We start from the raw sequence: 20,250 nt of genomic DNA, 5'->3' as shown, positions 1-20,250 counted from the left end.
GTGAGGCTCAGCCAGTTACAGCACCAAAACCACTTTATTATGAAATTAGGACCTCAGCTTCTCTCCCCTACAATCTGTAGTGGAGGCCCACCCCAAGATACAGGCATTTCCATAAGATTCTAAGTAGCCTGGCATTTGGGGGTGCTCTTTTCTTCTGAGTAGGCACCCCAGTGTGGGGTAACGATGAGACATAGCTTTAGTGTGGTTGTGAAACAGGAAGGAAGAGGGCAGGGCATAACATTTAAAAGAGTGACAGTTGTTGAGGATACAACAAAAACTGGTTAGAACCAATTAGGTTCAAGATAGCAGAAGACTCAACTTTCAGTAGACGCTGAACCTCAGTATATGTTCACTGTAATTCATCAGCATGCTAAATGACACACCCTCAGACACCATGGTTCTCTAAGCTGACCGTAAAAGGCCAAAAAGTGACCAGTATCCCACTTCCTAGAAATCCCCACTCCTTCCCCCCAAAGGTGAAATAATCCTCCCACTCATTAGCCTGTGAAATTACCCAATCTGTAAAAGCTAGCTCAGTTCAGTTCAGTTCAGTCGCTCAGTGGTGTCCAACTCTTTGAGACCCCATGAATTGCAGCACGCCAGGCCTCGCTATCCATCACCAACTCCTGGAGTTCACTCAAACTCACGTCCATCGAGCCGGTGATGCCATCCAGCCATCTCATCCTTGGTCATCCCCTTCTTCTCCTGCCACCAATCCCTTACAGCATCAGAGTCTTTTCCAATGAGTCAACTCTTCACATGAGGTGGCCAAAGTACTGGAGTTTCAGCTTTAGCATCAGTCCTTCCAATGAACACTCAGGACTGATCTCCTTTAGAATGGACTGGTTGGATCTCCTTGCAGTCCAAGGGACTCTCAAGAGTCTTCTCTAACACCACAGTTCAAAAGCATCAATTCTTCGGCACTCAGCCTTCTTCACAGTCCAACTCTCACATCCATACATGACCACAGGAAAAACCATAGCCTTAACTAGACGGACCTTTGTTGGCCAAGTAATGTCTCTGCTTTTGAATATACTATCTAGGTTGGTCATAACTTTTCTTCCAAGGAGTAAGCGTCTTTTAATTTCATGGCTGCAGTCACCATCTGCAGTGATTTTGGAGCCCAAAAAAATAAAGTCTGACACTTTTTCCCCATCTATTTCCCATGAAGTGATGGAACTAGATGCCATGATTCTAGTTTTCTGAATGTTGAGCTTTAAGCCAACTTTTTCATTCTCCTCTTTCACTTTCATCAAGAGGCTTTTTAGCTCCTCTTCACTTTCTGTCATAAGGGTGGTATCATCTGTCTATCTGAGGTTATTGATATTTCTCCCGGCAATCTTGATTCCAGCTTGTGTTTCTTCCAGCCCAGCGTTTCTCATGATGTACTCTGCATTGAAGTTAAATAAGCAGGGTGACAATATACAGCCTTGACGTACTCCTTTTCCTATTTGGTACCAGTCTGTTGTTCCATGTCCAGTTCTAACTGTTGCTTCCTGACCTGCATACAGATTTCTCAAGAGGCAGGTCAGGTGGTCTGTATTTCCATCTCTTTCAGAATTTTCCACAGTTTATTGTGATCCACACAGTCAAAGGCCTTGGCATAGTCAATAAAGAGAAGTAGATGTTTTTCTGGAACTCTCTTGCTTTTTCCATGATCCAGCGGATGTTGGCAATTTGATCTCTGGTTCCTCTGCCTTTTCTAAAACCAGCTTGAACATCTGGAAGTTCATGGTACACATATTGCTGAAGCTTGGCTTGGAGAATTTTGAGCATTACTTGTCTAGAATGTGAGATGAGTGCAATTGTGTGGTAGTTTGAGCATTCTTTGGCATTGCCTTTCTTTGGAATTGGAATGAAAACTGACCTTTTCCAGTCCCATGGCCACTGCTGAGTTTTCCAAATGTGTAGGCATATTGAGTGCAGCACTTTCACAGCATCATCTTTCAGGATTTGAAACAGCTCAACTGGAATGCCATCACCTCCACTAGCTTTGTTCGTAGTGAGGCTTTCTAAGGCCTGTTTGACTTCACATTCCAGGATGTCTGGCCCTAGGTGAGTAATCACACCATCATGATTATCTGGGTTGTGATCTTTTTTGTACAGTTATGTGTATTCTTGCCACCTCTTCTTAATATCTTCTGCTTCTGTTAGGTCCAGACCATTTCTGTCCTTTATCGAGCCCATCTTTGCATGAAATGTTCCCTTGGTATCTCTCATTTTCTTGAAGAGATCTCTAGTCTTTCCCATTCTGTTCTTTTCCTCTATTTCTTTGCATTGATCGCTGAGGAAGGCTTTCTTATCTCTCCTTGCTATACTTTGGAACTCTGCATTCAGATGCTTATATCTTTCCTTTTCTTCTTCTCTTCTTTTCACAGCTATTTGTAAGGCCTCCCCAGACAGCCATTTTGCTTTATGAAGTTTCCATGAAAGATGTATTTGTACAACTTTGCTGAATAAAAGAAAGCCAGTGAGGAAACTGGCACTGCTTTTTAACTGTTAAGATATTTATATCTGGATGTTTTAGCAATACAGACAGAGCTTTCTAATTTTTTATCACGAAATTAGATTGCAGGCTCCTTGCTTGGCTGGTTAGGTTGTAGGCATCTTTGGGGGCTCTGTGGCTTGCTCATTACTGGCTTTGTTGTTATATGGATTAAAATAAGCTGATTTTTTGATGACGGTTTTATTGATCATAATAAACTTTAAGAAAATCTCTTCTAATGTCAAAATTATTAACTCATCATTTACTGACTTAAAGGTTACTGCAAGTTGATTAAATTGATAAATATATATGTATATATATCAGGTTTAAAACATTTCCCTCCATTTCAATGTGCTTTCACATGGAACACTGTCTGGAAACCAGAGCAGACATGAACAAGAAAACTAAAGATGTGTTTAAATAATCAAAATGCCAGCAGTGTTTATTATGGTAGGTTACAGAAAGATTTAATTTTTGTGTGTGCAATTAGGCACTGACTGAGGCGTTTAGACACCACTGATTAAAAACTGCAGTGAATATAAATTCTGACCCCCCTCAAAGGAATAAAACCTAGGTTTCTTTCTTGGAATCAGTCAGGTCAAGAACATGCACAGATGAACACTTATTAAATACTTTTAACAGTCTTTTATTATTTATACTCCTTCAATAGTAACAGCAACACAGTGTACTTACATAGAGCACATTATAGCCAAGGACTCCAAAGTCATCGTATCAAGCAATGTGGTGTTGGAAACTCATGATTCCACAGCACATCAAGTCTACTTAGTTACGGCGCAGGAAGTAGATTCCCAGCAATAGACCCAGAGTGGCGGCTCAAAGAGACAAGCCTGCATTTCTTGTGGCTTGTGATTTTCTGAATTTCCAAATTTGTCGCTTGTATCCTACCATACCAACAACACTGACTCCAGGTAAAAATGACTTTTACACATGAGGAATAAGATGAGGACTAAATGAACAATTTGTCTTTTTTTATAGTTCCATAGTCCATCTTTGGAAAGCACGTGCTGGAAGGTCAGAAGTGGCTTTTTAATCATGTAACTTCACCCATTACTGAATCACAATAACCATGGCCAGGACCCTTGGGTGGATGAGAACATTTTATACTGGAATGACATACACATACATGTAAAATACGATAGAACCGGATCTTTGAGCTCACATATATTTAACACAAAAGCAAAAGAGCATCAATTGACTGAAGGTCAGACTTTCAGTCTTTTTAAAGGAACAAAGCTTCCTGTTTCCTGTTTCTGTCTCTAAGAGGGTTTAACTCTATCTTAGAGTTTAACTGAGGGACCCAAGTTGACGTAGTTTCAAACGAGTTTCTGTGGAATCCCCAAATGAACGTGCCAGGCCCCCTGGAGTGGGGCTAGAGGCCAGAGCGAGAAGTCCACTGCATGGGAAGGGTCCCTGAGCGGCTCTGCTCTCCACTCAGGACACAGACCACACGGCTCTTCTTGGTCAGGGACCCCGGGTGGGCGTTCTGGGCATTTTCTTTCTTACAGGAATTTCCAACACTATTTGAAAAGCAATTTCTTTTTGGACAGTATGATTAAGGTTTCTATCTTTCAATCAAATATGGGACTGAGTTAGCTCTTCCTGTGTCCTTCTTTACTTCGGAGGAGACGCAGTATATGTTCATTTTTGGTTAGTTCTGCTGGAAGTTCATTGGCCTAAAAGAAAATAAAAGAGGCATGAGTGAATTCTCAACCACCATTGGTGTGATTTTAGGGGCTCTGAAGAGGGGTCCCTCATCCAGACCTGCTCCTCCACTGACTAAAAATCCCACTGGACTTAGCCTTTTGTATCAAGGTTTTTTAAAAATATACTTAAATGTACATATCACCAGTTACTTTCTTACCTCATTGTTAGTACTTTTTCTTTCTTTTAAAAAAAATTTTTGGAGTAGAGTTTATTTACATTGTGTTAGTTTCAGGTGTAGAGTGATTCAGACATGTACGGGTATATATGCAGATATGTGTGTGTATGTGTATGTGTGTGCGTGTATATGTATGTGTGTGTGTGTGTGTTCTTTTCCATATTCTTTTCCATTATGGTTTATTATAAGATACTGAATATAGTGCCCTGTGCTATACAGTAGGATCTTACTGTTTATCTATTTTATATTTAGTAGTTCGTATCTGCTAATCCCTAGCTTATTGATTCCTCCCCCACTTCCCTCTTTGGTACCCAGAAGTTTCTTTTCTATATCTGTGAGCCTGTTTCTGTTTTTTAATAAGTTCATTCGTATCATATTTTATTTTTAAATTTTTTTTAAGATTTATGTACTATTTTTGGCTGCACTCGGTCTTCGTTGCTGCGCGGGGGGCTTTCCTTGCAGCAAGCACAGGCTACTCTCTAGTTGCGGCAGGGGGGGCTTTTCACTCCAGTGGCTTCTCTTGTCGCAGAGCATGGGCGCTGGGCATGGGCGCTGGGCATGTGGGCTTTGGTAGTTGCGGAGGGAGATACATTGTTAGATGAGAAGGCAGAGTCAGGAAATAGTCAGAATGTAAGACACATGGGAAAGAGCAGCTTCAGTGTCCCCCATGCCCTGTCTGATCCAGCCTCACTCCACGTCCTCTCTTTTCACAGTGCTGCTGAAACGCATTCTTTACGCATTTATTCTGTGAGCGAGTCTCTAGTCCAAGAAACAGACATGACAGGACAATGGTTCCCAAACTTTCCAGTCTCAGGACTTTTGTACACTCTTTTGAAAATTACTGAGGACTCTAAAGAGCTTTTGTTTTTAACTTATTAAAAGTGAAAACTGAAAAAAATTAAGTATATTTATTAATTCATTGAAAATAATAAGCCTATTAAGGTTAACATAAATAATACATTGAAGAAGAACTAAATTTTCAAAAACAAAAAAGTTAGAAGCGTAGCACGGTTAACAGTTTTGCATATTTTGTTACTATGTAGCTTAAAAGAAGACAATTAGATTCTCATATCTGCTTCTGCATCCAATCTACTGTGATATTTTGTTTTGGCTGAAGTATATGGAAAAAATTTAGCTTCATACAGACAGGTAGTTGGAAAAGAGAGAAACATTTTAACAGCCTTTTTGGATCATAGTAGATATTTTTCTTTGATGCTTCAACAATACAGGACAAGTGGCTGTTTCTTAAAGATTAATTGCTGTGTGCAATCTGGAACCACATCAATGAATTTTTCTACTCTGATACATTAAAATCCATAGGTCTATCTATCCGCAAGTGGATTTTTTTTTTTAAACCTATGTTTGATTTGTAACATCCCATACCAGTCATTTAGAAAATACCAATTGTTGGGAGCCAGCATGAGGAACTCTGCCCATGGCAAAGGTCATGAGGAAGGAAGCTTGGCATACGCAAAGGCATGATCAAGCCTCAGGAAACCCCCTGTTCCCGAGCATCTACCCCCAAAACCAGAGTACTTTACGGGAGCTCTCCCCCATAACCATTTCTCTCAGAGAAGGAGTTAACTTGCAGCTCCAGTTAATAAAAATTCCTGGGCGTGACAAGAGTGTTTCAACTTACGAACTCTGAAGGTTCTCTGGCCTGCCTGATCAGGCTCCTCCGGCCGCATGTGATTGTTTACAGCCTCCCTTGGTGAAGGGTTTACACTTTTTGAGCCAATATTTGCTGCTAAATCTACATATTCCTGCCCTTATAATGAATATAACTAGCATATAAGAGAAATAAGTATTAACCTTTCATGTTAAACCTTAGGTTAAGTAAATTCCTTTCTTGATTGTAACTCACTACACCCTCACCCTATAGGAATGCAACTTTATTTGGAGGGTGGCGCCTGATTTAAGAAAAAATCACCCCTGGAAAAATAAGTTTTCTGGTTAACTGACCGGTATCAAAAAGGGCCATAAAATGTCAGCAGACCTCATGGCCAGAAGATGATGAAACTCATAAGACCTTTGTATAATTTTATATGAAGCACCTGACTGTGACAAGGGTCAGGTCTGCTGACCCCCGCGTGACTCTGACCCATATACTCTATGTATAACAAAAAGGTATATAAACAAACCTGAAAAATAAAGAAATCGGATCAGTTTCTGGAAAGACTGATTCTCCCGTGTCGTTTCTTTCTCGCTCCCCGTTTTCCTGGCTGAATTCTCATCTGGTCCTACTACACTATCTGTTTCTAATCTCCCTCTATATCTGTAATCAAATAAGTTTTTTCCAGGACACTGACTCCATCCCCACCTTCGAATTACCCTGGATCCACCGGGGCTGGAGCCCGGCAACCAATAAAACTGGAATTTTTATAAAATAACTTACAACATGTAAAATAACTTGCAGAGGTTTGCAAAATTATTTTCGGCCACAGTTTGTAACTCTGCTTTGATGTGTACTAAGGTACCAATGGTTTCTTCCACCATTGTCTTTGCACCATTACAGCAAATGGCTGTGTGTGCCAAACTGAGTCATGTCCAGCTCTGTGTGACCCCATGGACTGTAGCCCTCCAGGCTCCCCTGTCCATGGGATTCTCCAGGCAAGAATACTGGTGTGGGTTGCCATGCCCTTCTTCAGGGGATCTTCCTGACCCAGAGATGGAACTGGTGTCTCTTACATCTAACCTGCATCGGCAGGCAGTTTTTTTGTTTGTTTTTTTTTACCACTAGCGCCACCTGGGAAGCCCAGCAAATGGCAGCACAGGGAAAAGGGCAAATAGTGCCTCTCTACTTTTATTATTTATTTTAATTTTTAGAAACTTCCCTGACCAGGGATCGAGCCCATGCCTCCTGAAGTGGAAACATGGAGTCTTAACACTGGACCCCCAGGAAAGTCCATCTCTGTATTATCAAGAATATTGTTTTGACCTATTAGAACCTTTGAGGTTCTACCTAGGGTTTGGAGGATACCCCAACTGTCCATGGACCACACTTTGAGAACAGTTGCTACAGATGAATAAAAGGATGTTCTTGGGAATTCAGGGGAGGCAATTCAAGCGCAGAAACGCACTCAAACTGGGGAGAGAACTCAGAGGTAGTTATTTTCCCCTGCAGTTAAACCTGGAGCCCCAGCTGCTTCATCTGAAACCTGGATGTCAGGTGAAGTTCCTACAGTCCCCACTTTCCAGACTGGATCCTGCTCCCTGACCCCATCTGCTGGAAATGATGAATTTGCCACCGTGGTCCTGCTGTGCACCTCGTCCTGCAGCTGCACTCCTGCCCACCCACAGGACCGTTGACACTGGTGCCGGACTGACAGATGGGAGTCTCTGTGAGGCCAGAGGCCCCACCGTGGGATCAATTCTACTATTAGCTTAGTTCCTGCAGGAGCAGACAGTGTATGAGCTTAATGCCCGGGCCTGAGAAAAATGCTCACAGAGAATGGACCTGCGCGCCATCCAGTCTTGGAGTAACCCTCAGAAGAACTAACTGTTTGGCATCAATTGTTGGTCCTTGATTGACAGGCAGGCAGGTAGCCAGGGGGGTCCTCCACAGTCAGAAGAGGAACAGATCTAAGAAGCTGTACCTCTGTTAATAAGCTTGTTGAGTAGTAATGTATGTGTCCGTCTCCATCAATGTCTGTATCCTTTACCATTAAAATAAGCTTTATACTCGCAAAGTTTTGGCTAATCGCATCACTGTTCTGTGTGTCATCCATATAGGCTTAAAAACCCGGTCTCATTCCTCCTCTCCCCCAGTGGGTCCCCACTGAATCCCCAGGTTGCTGAGGTTGTGCCAACTTCTACGATGGCTAGCACCCAGGTAGCCCCTAACGTCCATCTTATTCATGACAGTACAGGACCACAGGTCCATATTCACAACCCACAGCATCACATCACTCTGCCCCCACTGCTCTTGGGAGGAGATGTGTGCTGAGTCCCCAGGTGGGCTACCAGGAACACAGGATGCCAGCACCCACGGACAAGGCCACGGTGTGGGGGGAGGAGGCTACTGGAGCCACGGTCACCCTCTCCTTGGGCATCTGTCTCAGGGCAGAAGTCCTGGAGCCTAGAGAGCAAACGGGTGCTTCTGTACTAGCTGAGAAGCCCAGGGAAGGCTTCAGTAGCCTTCTTTACTTCCTGCTGACTGCCCTTGTCACTCTGTACTGCAATTTTTTTTTTTTTTGCAATTGCTTGATTATCCTTATTCCCCAGTAAACTGTGAGCCCTATGAAGTCAGACACTATGTGAATCTTTCCCACCAATATCTCTCCATTGATAAGGTTCACAGGACACTGCATGCTATCTGTGCGTGCTAAGTCGCTTCAGTCGCGTTGTACTCTGCGACCCCATGGACTGCAGCCCAGCAGGCTCTGTTCTGGGATTCTCCAGGCAAGAACACTGGACTGGGTTACCATGCCCTCCTCCAGGGGATCTTCCTGACCTAGGGATCAAATCCGCTTCTCTAACGTCTCCTGCATTGGCAGACGGGTTCTTTACCACTAGCATATCTAGCAGGCACTACTAAGTGTTTGTTGGATGAATGAATGAAGGTCAAGGATACATCCTCAAGAGTCCTGAGTGGCTGCTGGAATCCCAACACTCTTGCTCCTGAAGCTGCCTCTAAAGAGCCTGGCTTTTCCAGGCCGTCTGGCTTACAGCTTTAGGAAGGGTCCAAAGTCCAGCATTTTGGTTACTGGAAATTCCCCATAACCATTATTGATGAGATTCCAGGAGACACAGGAAGAATTGCATCTTGGTTTCTATATAAAGATACTAAAGCTTCCCCCTTGATTTAACTCAATACAGGATGGCTTAGCCATGAAGACATCTTAGGATGTCCGTGTCTAAGATGCAAAGATAAGACAGCAGTTGTGGTTTTGCGGACTCATGATACCATCAAGTCCGCTAATGGAAAACAAATCCATGCATTTCAGGAAGAGATAAGCAACAACATTGTCTTCAAGCACTTCAATGATAGGAACAGGGGAAACAGTAATTCCATCTACTAAGTGGAATGAGAAAAAAGAGGCTCTTGGCACATTGTTTAACTGCACTTCAAAATGGTTTCTTTTAAAAACACCATGGAATGTTACATGGTTTTGGTTTTATTGTTAATAAAATCCAACGCAGTAATGGGCTTCCCTGGTGGCTCAAACAGTAAAGAATCTGCCTGTAATGTGGAGACCTGGGTTCAATCCCTGGGTTGGGAAGATCCCCTGGAGGAGGAAATGGCAATCCACTCCAGTATTCTTGCCTGGAGAATTCCATGGACAGAGGAGCCTGGCGGACTACAGACCAGAGGGTCGCAAAGAGTCGGACCCAACTGAGCAGCTAACACACAACACAGCAGCAGATGCTTATTAAATTCAAGCAGTATGTAAGTATAGAGTGGAAACTGCTTTCATATCCTCCCCTGTTAATAAGCACCCATCCTACTTCCTGCTTCAAAAGTCAATCGTTTAGTTGTTTTCTCCAGACCTTTCCCAGGCTACCCTTCTGCCCTCAGTCTATATCTGACTGCTTAGGCAGCTGTTGAGGAGGAGGGAATACAATGGTAACCTTTTTTTTCCCGCCCTGCGGTTACTGTGCATCCTCCTACCTCCAAGTTTGACTTAATAGAAAACTAAAATTATTTGGGGGCTATAAAAATATGGGTTGATTTTGCTCAACTATACTTCAATAAAAAAAATTTGGGTTGGTTTTACAGCTGTGGTCAGAGTTCTGTTAACAATATAAAAGCAACATTTTTCCCCTTGCCGTAACCAAATAGAGCACAGGCAAGTCTCAAGATATGAGTATCCAACTCAGAGAGGATAGTTATTAAACTACAAGAATTTTGACATTTTCAGGACACTTCTCTGATGATAGAACACTTACAACCTTGCTCCCCCCCACCACTGCCCCCTACCTCCTGCCCCACTGTTACCTAAAAATCACTGATGATATAGGGATTTTGAACCTCTGGGTTTAAAGGGCTTCCCTTTGTGGCTCAGATGGTAAAGAATCTGCCTGCAGTGAGGGAAACCTGGGTTCGATCCCTGAGTTGGAAAGATCCCCTGGAGGAGGGCATGGCAGCCCACTCTAATATTTTTGCCTGGAGAATTCCACGAACAGAGGAGCCTGGCAGGCTACAGTCATGGGGTCACACAGAGTTGGACACGACTGAAGTGACTTAACACACATGCATGCTAGGTTCAAATATACTGCTCACTCATAACCTATAATGAGAACATTTTATGTTCTTACTATGCCCAAGAGAATTCCCTGGTAGTTCAGTCAGTAAAGAATTTGCCTGCAATGCAGGAGACCTGGGTTCTATCCCTGGGTCGAGAAGATCCTCTGGAGGAGGAAATGACAACCCACTCCAATATTCTTGCCTGGAGAATCCCATAGACAGAGGGGCCTGGCGGGCTACAGTTCATGGGGTCGCAAGAGTCAAACATGACTTGGTGACTAAACCAACCACTATGCCCAAGGATAAAGTTAGTGACTGGAGCCAGAGAGATGCTGTCTTGGCTTCAGCAGATGTGGTCTTCTCTCTTTCATAGGCCCCCAGTGGAGGGAAAAGATGACTAAGACGGTACCTTGTTTCTCAGGGCTGGGTCCGCTCCTGCTTCCAGGAGCAGGGCAACTGTCTTAATATTCCCGCTGAGCACCGCCGCGTGGAGCGCCGAGGTCCCATTCTAGGAGAAAAGGACAATGTGTCAGGTGAGAGCTCCCAGCTATCAGTCCTCGGCTTGCCTTGCCTCACGAACCAGCCTGACTGGGGATACTGTAATGCTAGAGCCTTTCTCGTCCTTATCTTCCCTTTTCAAAGTCACTCACTTCAGCATCTAACACAGTGTCCTCAGGGACACCATGGATGGTCAGTATAAATACTGCCAACACCCTTTTGCAAGAACAATAAGGGATCTGCCCAGTGCGTCCATGACTTCTTGCTCACTTGGTCCATTGTAGATCCATTAGAACTTGCTGTGGGAAAAACAACAACGCTCTGTCAAACTTTTTTTTTCCTTAAGAGTCTTTGTGCTTTAGGTGAACACACTTCTGCAAGGCTGGAGGTATAGCTTGCTCACCTATAGGCCAACTTGTCAGCCCAGCTGCACTCACTCCACATGCACAGGTGGGCAGGACAATGACTATGGAGCCACAGGGCTTAATAATAACAGCAGGTGGGGGTGAGGAGCATTCCCTGCCCTCAGCCCCGAGTTGAAGCATCTCTGGGTACAGAGGGGATCTAGTGAATGGGCTGCTGACATTTTATGAAATTTACTGCCAAATTTTATTGACATAAGGAAGCAGCCATGCACAGCATGTAGCTGGATTCTGGGAGGGAAGAGGAGAATACAACAAGCCTGATGTAAGAACAATGGATAATCATAAGATATCTGTTCTAGAAGGTACATATGTCTGTGAACAGCACCTAAACGCAAGCTTAGCTTTCAAATTAATCACTATATCTGGATATTGGGTTGGCCAAAACGTTCCTTTTTCTGTAAGATGGTTCTAGTAGCGCTTAGCTGTCTAACTTCATTCAAAGCAGTTTTGTTAGATTACATTCTGACAGCTGTTGTATCAGTGTGCATTAAAAAAACCTTGCTAAAAGAGACACAGATGTGTAGAGCGGACTTTTGGACTCTGAGGGAGAGGGAGAGGGTGGGATGATTTGGGAGAATGGCATTGAAACATGTATACTATCATGTAAGAAACGAATCGCCAGTCTATGTCTGATGCAGGATACAGGATGCTTGGGGCTGGTGCACGGGGATGACCCAGAGAGATGTTATGGGGAGGGAGGTGGGAGGGGGGTTCATGTTTGGGAACGCATGTATACCTGTGGTGGATTCATGTCAATGTATGGCAAAACCAGTACAGTATTGTAAAGTAAAAATAAAAATTTAAAATCCAAAAAAATAAATAAATAAAAATAAGAAAACCTTGCTAAAATTGGTGAATTTTTGTGTTGCCACTTTAATATTGAAGATGGAAGGAAAAACATTTTATAATACTAATAAAACATTAGTATTAAACTTTATTACTGTATCAGTTCAGTTTAGTCGCTCAGGCGTGTCCGACTCTTTGCAACCCCATGAATCGCAGCATGCCAGGCCTCCCTGTCCATTACCATCTCCCGGAGTTCACTCAGACTCATGTTTATCCAGCCATCCAGCCATCTCATCCTGGGTTGTCCCCTTCTCCTCCTGCCCCCAGTCCCTCCCAGCATCAGAGTCTTTTCCAGTGAGTCAACTCTGCTCATGGGGTGGCCAAAGTACTGGAGCTTCAGCTTTAGCATCATTCCTTCCAAAGAAATCCCAGGGTTGATCTCCTTCAGAATGGACTGGATAGATCTCTTTGCAGTCCAAGGGACTCTCAAGAGTCTTCTCCAACACCACAGTTCAAAAGCATCAATTCTTCGGCACTCAGCCTTCTTCACAGTCCAACTCTCACATCCATACATGACCACAGGAAAAACCATAGCCTTGACTAGACGGACTTTAGTCGGCAAAGTAATGTCTGCTTTTGAATATACTATCTAGGTTGGTCATAACTTTTCTTCCAAGGAGTAAGTGTCTTTTAATTTCATGGCTGCAGTCACCATCTGCAGTGATTTTGGAGCCCCAAAATATAAAGTCTGACACTGTTTCCACTGTTTCCCCATCTATTTCCCATGAAGTGATGGGACCGGATGCCATGATCTTCGTTTTCTGAATGTTGAGCTTTAAGCCAACTTTTTCACTCTCCTCTTTCACTTTCATCAAGAGGCTTTTTAGCTCCTCTTCACTTTCTGCCATAAGGGTGGTGTCATCTGCATATCTGAGGTTATTGATATTTCTCCCGGCAATCTTGATTCCAGCTTGTGTTTCTTCCAGTCTGACGTTTCTCATGATGTACTCTGCATTGAAGTTAAATAAGCAGGGTGACAATATACAGCCTTGACATACTCCTTTTCCTATTTGGAACCAGTCTGTTGTTCCATGTCCAGTTCTAACTGTTGCTTCCTGACCTGCATACAGATTTCTCAAGAGGCAGGTCAGGTGGTCTGGTATTCCCATCTCTTTCAGAATTTTCCACAGTTTATTGTGATCCACACAGTCAAAGGCTTTGGCATAGTCAATAAAGCAGAAATAGATATTTTTCTGGAACTCTCTTGCTTTTCCATGATCCAGCGGATGTTGGCAATTTGATCTCTGGTTCCTCTGCCTTTTCTAAAACCAGCTTGAACGTCAGGGAGTTCACGATTCACGTATTGCTGAAGCCTGGCTTGGAGAATTTTGAGCATTACTAGCATGTGAGATGAGTGCAATTGTGCGGTAGTTTGAGCATTCTTTGGAATTGCCTTTCTTTGGAATTGGAATGAAAACTGACCTTTTCCAGTCCCATGGCCACTGCTGAGTTTTTCAAATTTGCTGGCATATTGAGTGCAGCACTTTCACAGCATCATCTTTCAGGATTTGAAATAGCTCAACTGGAATGCCATCACCTCCACTAGCTTTGTTCGTAGTGATGCTTTCTAAGGCCCATTTGACTTCACATTCCAAGATATCTGGCTCTAGATTAGTGATCACATCATCATGATTATCTGGGTCATGAAGATCTTTTTTGTACAGTTCTTCCGTGTATTCTTGCCACCTCTTCTTAATATCTTCTGCTTCTGTTAGGTCCATACGATTTCTGTCCTTTATCGAGCCCATCTTTGCATGAAATGTTCCCTTGGTATCTCTCATTTTCTTGAAGAGATCTCTAGTCTTTCCCATTCTGTTCTTTTCCTCTATTTCTTTGCACTGATCGCTGAAGAAGGCTTTTTTATCTCTTCTTGCTATTCTTTGGAACTCTGCATTCAGATGCTTATATCTTTCCTTTTCTCCTTTGCTTTTCGCCTCTCTTCTTTTCACAGCTATTTGTAAGGCCTCCCCAGACAGCCATTTTGCTTGTTTGCATTTCTTTTCGATGGGGATGGTCGATCCCTGCGTCCTGTACAATGTCACGAACCTCCATCCATAGTTCATCAGGCACTCTATCTATCAGATCTAGGCCCTTAAATCTATTTCTCACTTCTACTGTATAATCATAAGGGATTTGATTTAGGTCATACCTGAATGGTCTAGTGGTTTTCCCTACTTTCTTCAATTTAAGTCTGAATTTGGCAATAAGGAGTTCATAATCTGAGCCACAGTCAGCTCCTAGTCTTGTTTTTGTTGACTGTATAGAGCTTCTCCATCTTTGGCTGCAAAGAATATAATCAATCTGATTTCGGTGTTGACCATCTGGTGATGTCCATGTGTAGAGTCTTCTCTTGTGTTGTTGGAAGAGGGTGTTTGCTATGACCAGTGCATTTTATTATTACTGTATATGTACATATAAAACCTTCTGATTTTGTAGACAAGTTAAATAAATATCATACCCAGAGAAAAATTTCAGCAAGGCAGCAGTTTTCCATGTCTGCTTTACCATGTTTACCATGCATGGCGATATGCTAATCTGATAACATGACATTTACTTAAATCTTAACCAATCTATCAGTGTTGCCTAAGTGCACCATGGCTAACCATAAAAATGTAAAAGCTAAAGAAAGAGTTGTCTGAAACAAGACTAGATATTGCAAAGTCCATTTCTGAAGCTCGTTTCTTTTATTCACAGATAATTCACTTTCACAGACTGTTTATTCTCACTTTCCAAACAGTTTTTACAAAGTATAGTTTTTTGACTTCCAAGCTCAGGGAGGTCAATTAACTCATTGGGGTGAGAGAGGCCAGGACTGAAAACAGGAGCTCTGTATCAGCTGACATCAGCCTTGGAGCCTGAACATGTAAAGGTCAGATACAAGGCATCCAAAAAGCCTCTGGGGTCATCTAAGGGCAAGTACTTCAGATACATCAATAAATCCCCAGAGTGCTAAACGACTGTCCCAAGTTTACAACAGGTTCTGGTGTCATCTCTCTAACAAAACAGGAGTGTATATACCAGGAATCACCAAACGACGGCACTCAGGCCAAATCTAGCCTCTTTCACCGCCTCTGGCGCAGCCCCCTACCCCACCCACCTGTTTTTCTACATCCTGATTAGCTCAGAATTTTAAAAATGTTAAAAAGAAGACTATCTTGTGATATGTGAAAATATGAAAGTTCAGAAACACAGGATTTCCCTGGTGGTCTAGTGGTTAAGAATCCTCCAGCCAATGCAGGGGACACGGGTTCAATCCCTGGTCTGGGAAGATTCTACCTGCTGCAGAGCAACTAAGCCTGTGCACCAGAACTACTGAGCCTGCGCTCTGGAGCCCAGGAGCCCAAACGACTGAGCCCAGGCGCCTGGAGCCCGTGCTCCCAACAAGAGAAGCCGCTGCAAGCAACAGCCTGTGGACCACAACTAGAGAAACACCACACACAGCAACAAAGACCCGGCGCAGCCAAAAATAAAAAGCCTAAGTAAGGAATTAAAAAAAGGAAATAGAATATCCCCCAGTGAAGTCTGGTAAGATGCAGCAACACTTTTTGTTGTTGTTTTATTTTCTATGGTTGCTTGCTCTGTACAACCGCTGAGTGAAGCTGTTCCAACACAGACTATACAGCCCACAAAGCCTAACATATTTGCCACCTGGTCCTTTATTGAAAAAGACTGCCAGTCTCTGGTAGATCCTCCAGTTTAGGAATATTTTAACTCAAAATGATTACAACTTAATAAAGGATTTTGAGGGCTCTGTTTCCTGGAAGACCCAGCCCTCCAGGATGACAACAGTCTCGGAGGTGTCCAGGTGTTTGAAGCTTATTCCATTTGACCTAAGCTAACAGTGCGGTTCTTTCACCAGGTAATGAAGAGAAAGAATGTACCCGTCCTTCACGTTTTCTGAGACACAAATCATGTCATGACTTGTGAAGGACTTCACCAATCTTCCAATGATATATTAATATTAATATGGTTGACTCTCTGATTTAGCATTTCATTATTATTGTCTGATTTGCTTCCCCCTAGGAAACTAGGTTACTCTGGTTCACCCTTTTTATTACCTTTCCATTTCTACCAGTGCCCAGGAATCTCCAAAATTAAGAAACTGTAGGTATGTTCTCTCAAGAATACAACTAACCAAGGAAATGGTACCTGGATTCCACTGCATTCCCCAGTGCGGACTTCTCAAATTTCTAACCCCTCTCTTTTGCAATTTGGTAAAATTTCTCTGCAGGTCTTACCTTCAAAATACCAAGGGTGGGTGAGAATTTCAGCAGCTCCTTTATAACATCATTATACCCTTTGTTGGCTGCTTTCAATAAAGCTGTTGTACCATCCTTTACAGAGAAAGGAAAAGAAAAGTTCATTATTAACATATGTGTGTGTTGGCTAAGAATGGAATGTTTGTTGAGAACTGGGAACATGCTTGTCAGAAACAGGCAAAATATGTAAACTAAAGCACAGGGCTGCCATGTCTTTTAAACTAAAATCATTTTAGAGCATATTAAACAGTTAACTCTGCATGAAAGAATACCAGACAAAATACGTGACTTATTCTGTTATCTTAGAACCCTGCCGTTTAGGAATTCAAGGTCTTCCTTGAATATTGGGGAATTTCAGGAGGATATTTTTAGAACATAGATGGACTAAAGAGGCACTCACTTCAGTTCATAACTTAGAAATGAATTGTTGAACTGCTTTTTGAAAGTTTTTAAATTAAAAATTTTTTGACTGTTGAACTGTATCTACAGTTTTGAAATTTTAAATGTGCTTTTCCATGCACATACTCTTGCCCTAGTCTGCCCTGGGTGCATGGGTGTTGTGGGGAGAACAGGAAGGTGGTAGACTGAAATCTGCAGGAAAGAATGCAGAGACAAGTTCAAAAATTAATATTCCGTTTCTGTCGTCCTTTTCTGGCCTGAGAAGAGATTTTCCAATTCCCCCTTTCTCCTGCTGGAACACATCAATTGCTGTATTTGGACGATCTTGCTCACAGACTTCTACAGGAAGGAAATCACCCTTGTGGTGCAGCTCTCTACAGCCTGGGGAGCCTGGGCACTGCGGGGACCCCAAACCACAGACCCCCCGCGAGCTAGCTGCACTGCGGCCCAGAGGCCAGCAGGAGGCGCAGCGCCAGGCGGATCAGCAGCCAACGGAGACACATCCCCAAGGGCCGCCGAGGTCCGAGACTCCTACCTCCATCCCCGCGGGTCATCCAGAGGCTACCTCCGGTTGGAGGAATATTCTCGAGGAATTTAACATTTTCCCCTTAGAGACCGAGCAGCAATTGTTAGGTTTCAATGAATTCAAACCTTTCCCTGGGTTTTCTGCTAAAGAGCAGGAGGAGGTTGGGAGGAAACCCTGGTGAATTAGAGACAAAATGAAGCTGCGTCTTTATTCTCCGCACGTCTGGGCTCGGGGGTCAACACTTCGATGGGAGGCCTCCCCACCCTCCCGCGTGGTGGTCCCCGCACTTACGTGGCGGGCGGCATCGCGCTCGGCCCCGCGCAGCAACATCACCCGCACCACCTCGCTGTGGCCCATCTGCGAGGCGATCCACAGCGGTGCTGTCCCGTCCTGCGGGGAGAGGACACGGGGCGGGGCGGGGTGGATGCGGAAAGTGATTAGGGGCCGGGCAGGGCTCCCGACCACACACAACGAGGGCAATTCTATCCACCTACCGAGACTGGCATTTGGCAGTGCCTGGACCACTTGGGAAATTGCCAACATTCAGATTCTGGCTTCTCAAAAGTCAAGGGTGTGCAGGGCTCCAGGGAAGACGCGTGGGAAGCGGCCGAGTTGCATTTACACCAGGCAGAACCAAATTTGATAGCCCCGGGGAAGAGAAACTATGCATGCTGTGCTAAGTCGCTTCAGTCCCGTCCAACTCTTTGCGACTCTGTGGACTGTAGCCCACCAGGCTCCTCTGTCCAAGGGATTCTCCAGGCAAGAATACTGGTGTGGGTTGCCATGCCCTCCTCCAGGGGATCTTCCTGACCCAGGGATCGAACCCGCGTCTCCTGTGGCTCCCTGCATCCTGGCAGGTGGGTGCTCTACCACTGAGCCACCTGGGAAGCCGAAGGCGAAGCCAGCCTGTCCTTATTTCCCCCGAACTCTACCTCTTTGCTTTACTGGCGGGTTCACACACACACTGTGTTTCGTGACGGCCCCTCATTCTCACAGAAGAGGTGGTGGTTTCCTCTGAGGCCTGTCTGAGTGTCAGAAAGCTAAAGTCATTGCTCCCACTCTTTTTCTGTATTTGGAATGCCCCACCATCACCTCGTGGTTTCCAGGGACTATAATTTTATGCAGGATGTGATGCTGTGTCTTCTGGGGGTTGCTGCAACACTGCCCAGCTACAGCCGAGCGATGGTTTGGGTAACACTTCCTGAGTGTTATTTTCCCTGTAATTCTTTTTTCCCTGTGAACACTGGGGTCATGAAACTGAGGTGTGTTGCTCCAGAGAAGGAAAAGTCAAACATCAGAGACAGCGAAGGATTTGACAGGAAGGAGGGTGGTTCCTGCTGGTCAGAAAGCAAACTAGAAAACTCTGCTAGTGCCAGGAAGGACTCACTAGAGAGGGAGTGGGGAGGCGGGGTCACGAGTGTCTGTGTTTTCCACCAGCTCTGGGTTGAGTCTCTGTTGGTAAGTTCGGGTGCCAGAAACACTCAGATCAGTTATGGCGAATTCCAGATGGGAAAGGACTTTCTCCTGTTCTTGAGATGAAACCCAGGAACACTGCAGGCCCCTTAGAGGAGCTCTGCACTTGGCTGGTGCCTCACGGGTAGAAGAGAAATGGTTATGGGAGCTGTCTGGATCAATGCTGGACATGGCCCCCAATACCCCTGGTCACACCCACCCAGGAGTCCCAGGCTGCCTGCGGGACATCAGAAGTGCTGGCTGAACAGCAGCCTGGAGTGAGTCTGGGTCGGGGAGACAAGGCTACAGAATGTCAAGAGCATAGGTGATGGCAGGACCTGTGTCTGGTAGACCAGTTGCCCCTTCAGGGGACCAGCACAAGAAGCTTGGAGGCTAGGGAGCTGGACAAGAGGAAGCAGACAAGAGTATCTTCACCCCCACCCCAACACCACAGTGATACTCTGACCTCTGAGAGCCTGGGTCACTTGGAGAGATGGGCAGAAGGAGGGAGAACCCGGAACTGACCAACCTTAACCTCAGATGTAATTAAGGTAATGGAACCCAAAGAGATGGCTTTAGTCACATCAGACTAAATTACTCATCATTGGGGCTGTGGGCTGAAGAGCAAGATGAATCAGGTATAGAGTATAGAGTTTCACTTTCTGTTGGAGGATATCATTTCAGCTCCAGGGTACCGCCTGCAGCAGCCACAGGGTCACTGTCCACTGCTGTCCTGAAATGGACAGAGGACCAAGGTCTTTAAGCAGGGTGGTGGGTGATGGCAAACCAGGAGCCTAGAAGGATCTGGTAGTGCTGAGGGGGGTCAGAGGACACTGACACCACTGTCTTGGGGGAGATACAGGGAAGAGGTGCTAGAACAAAGGATGGAAGAAGGCTGGAGACACCCTGACCTACTTTATGCTCTACAAGGGCCTCTTAGCCATATCCCTGAATCTGAATATTCTTTTTTCTTAAGATTTTTTTTTTTTTTAATATGGACCACGGGCTTTCCCTAGTGGCTCAGTGGGTAAAGAATCTGCCTGCAATGTGAGACTTGGGTTCGATCCCTCGGTTGGGAAGATCCCCTGGAGAAGGAAATGGCAATGCACTCCAGGAAAATCCCATGGCGGGCTATAGTCCATGGGGTTGTAAGAGTAGGACATGACTTAGCGACTAAAGCCACTAAACCACCACCACTTTTAAAGTCTTTATTGAATTTGTTACAATATTGTTTCTGCTTTATGTTTTGGTTTTTTGACCATGAGGCTATGGA

At 44.3% G+C, this 20,250-nt stretch overlaps 1 protein-coding gene across 8 annotated transcripts in view; it reads right to left on the bottom strand.

The window, feature by feature from the left end:
* Window positions 1–3,115: 3,115 nt before the first annotated feature.
* ANKRD29 (ankyrin repeat domain 29) overlaps window positions 3,116–20,250 on the bottom strand; it is a 53,594-nt gene continuing 36,459 nt past the window's right edge. For all 8 annotated transcript variants that reach the window (XM_027960752.3, XM_042239192.2, XM_042239193.2 and 5 more), the window contains 4 exons: window positions 17,817–17,915; window positions 16,580–16,675; window positions 10,982–11,080; window positions 3,116–4,179 (listed from right to left, as the gene is read on the bottom strand). In XM_027960752.3, the coding sequence (XP_027816553.1) occupies window positions 4,096–4,179; window positions 10,982–11,080; window positions 16,580–16,675; window positions 17,817–17,915 (378 nt within the window). In that variant the 3' untranslated portion in view covers window positions 3,116–4,095. The remainder of the gene's footprint in view (window positions 4,180–10,981; window positions 11,081–16,579; window positions 16,676–17,816; window positions 17,916–20,250) is intronic.

The sequence above is a fragment of the Ovis aries genome, chromosome 23 (genome assembly GCF_016772045.2).
Source record: "Ovis aries strain OAR_USU_Benz2616 breed Rambouillet chromosome 23, ARS-UI_Ramb_v3.0, whole genome shotgun sequence".
Classification (NCBI taxonomy): domain Eukaryota; kingdom Metazoa; phylum Chordata; class Mammalia; order Artiodactyla; family Bovidae; genus Ovis; species Ovis aries.
This window is presented reverse-complemented; position numbering and strand designations above follow the sequence as displayed.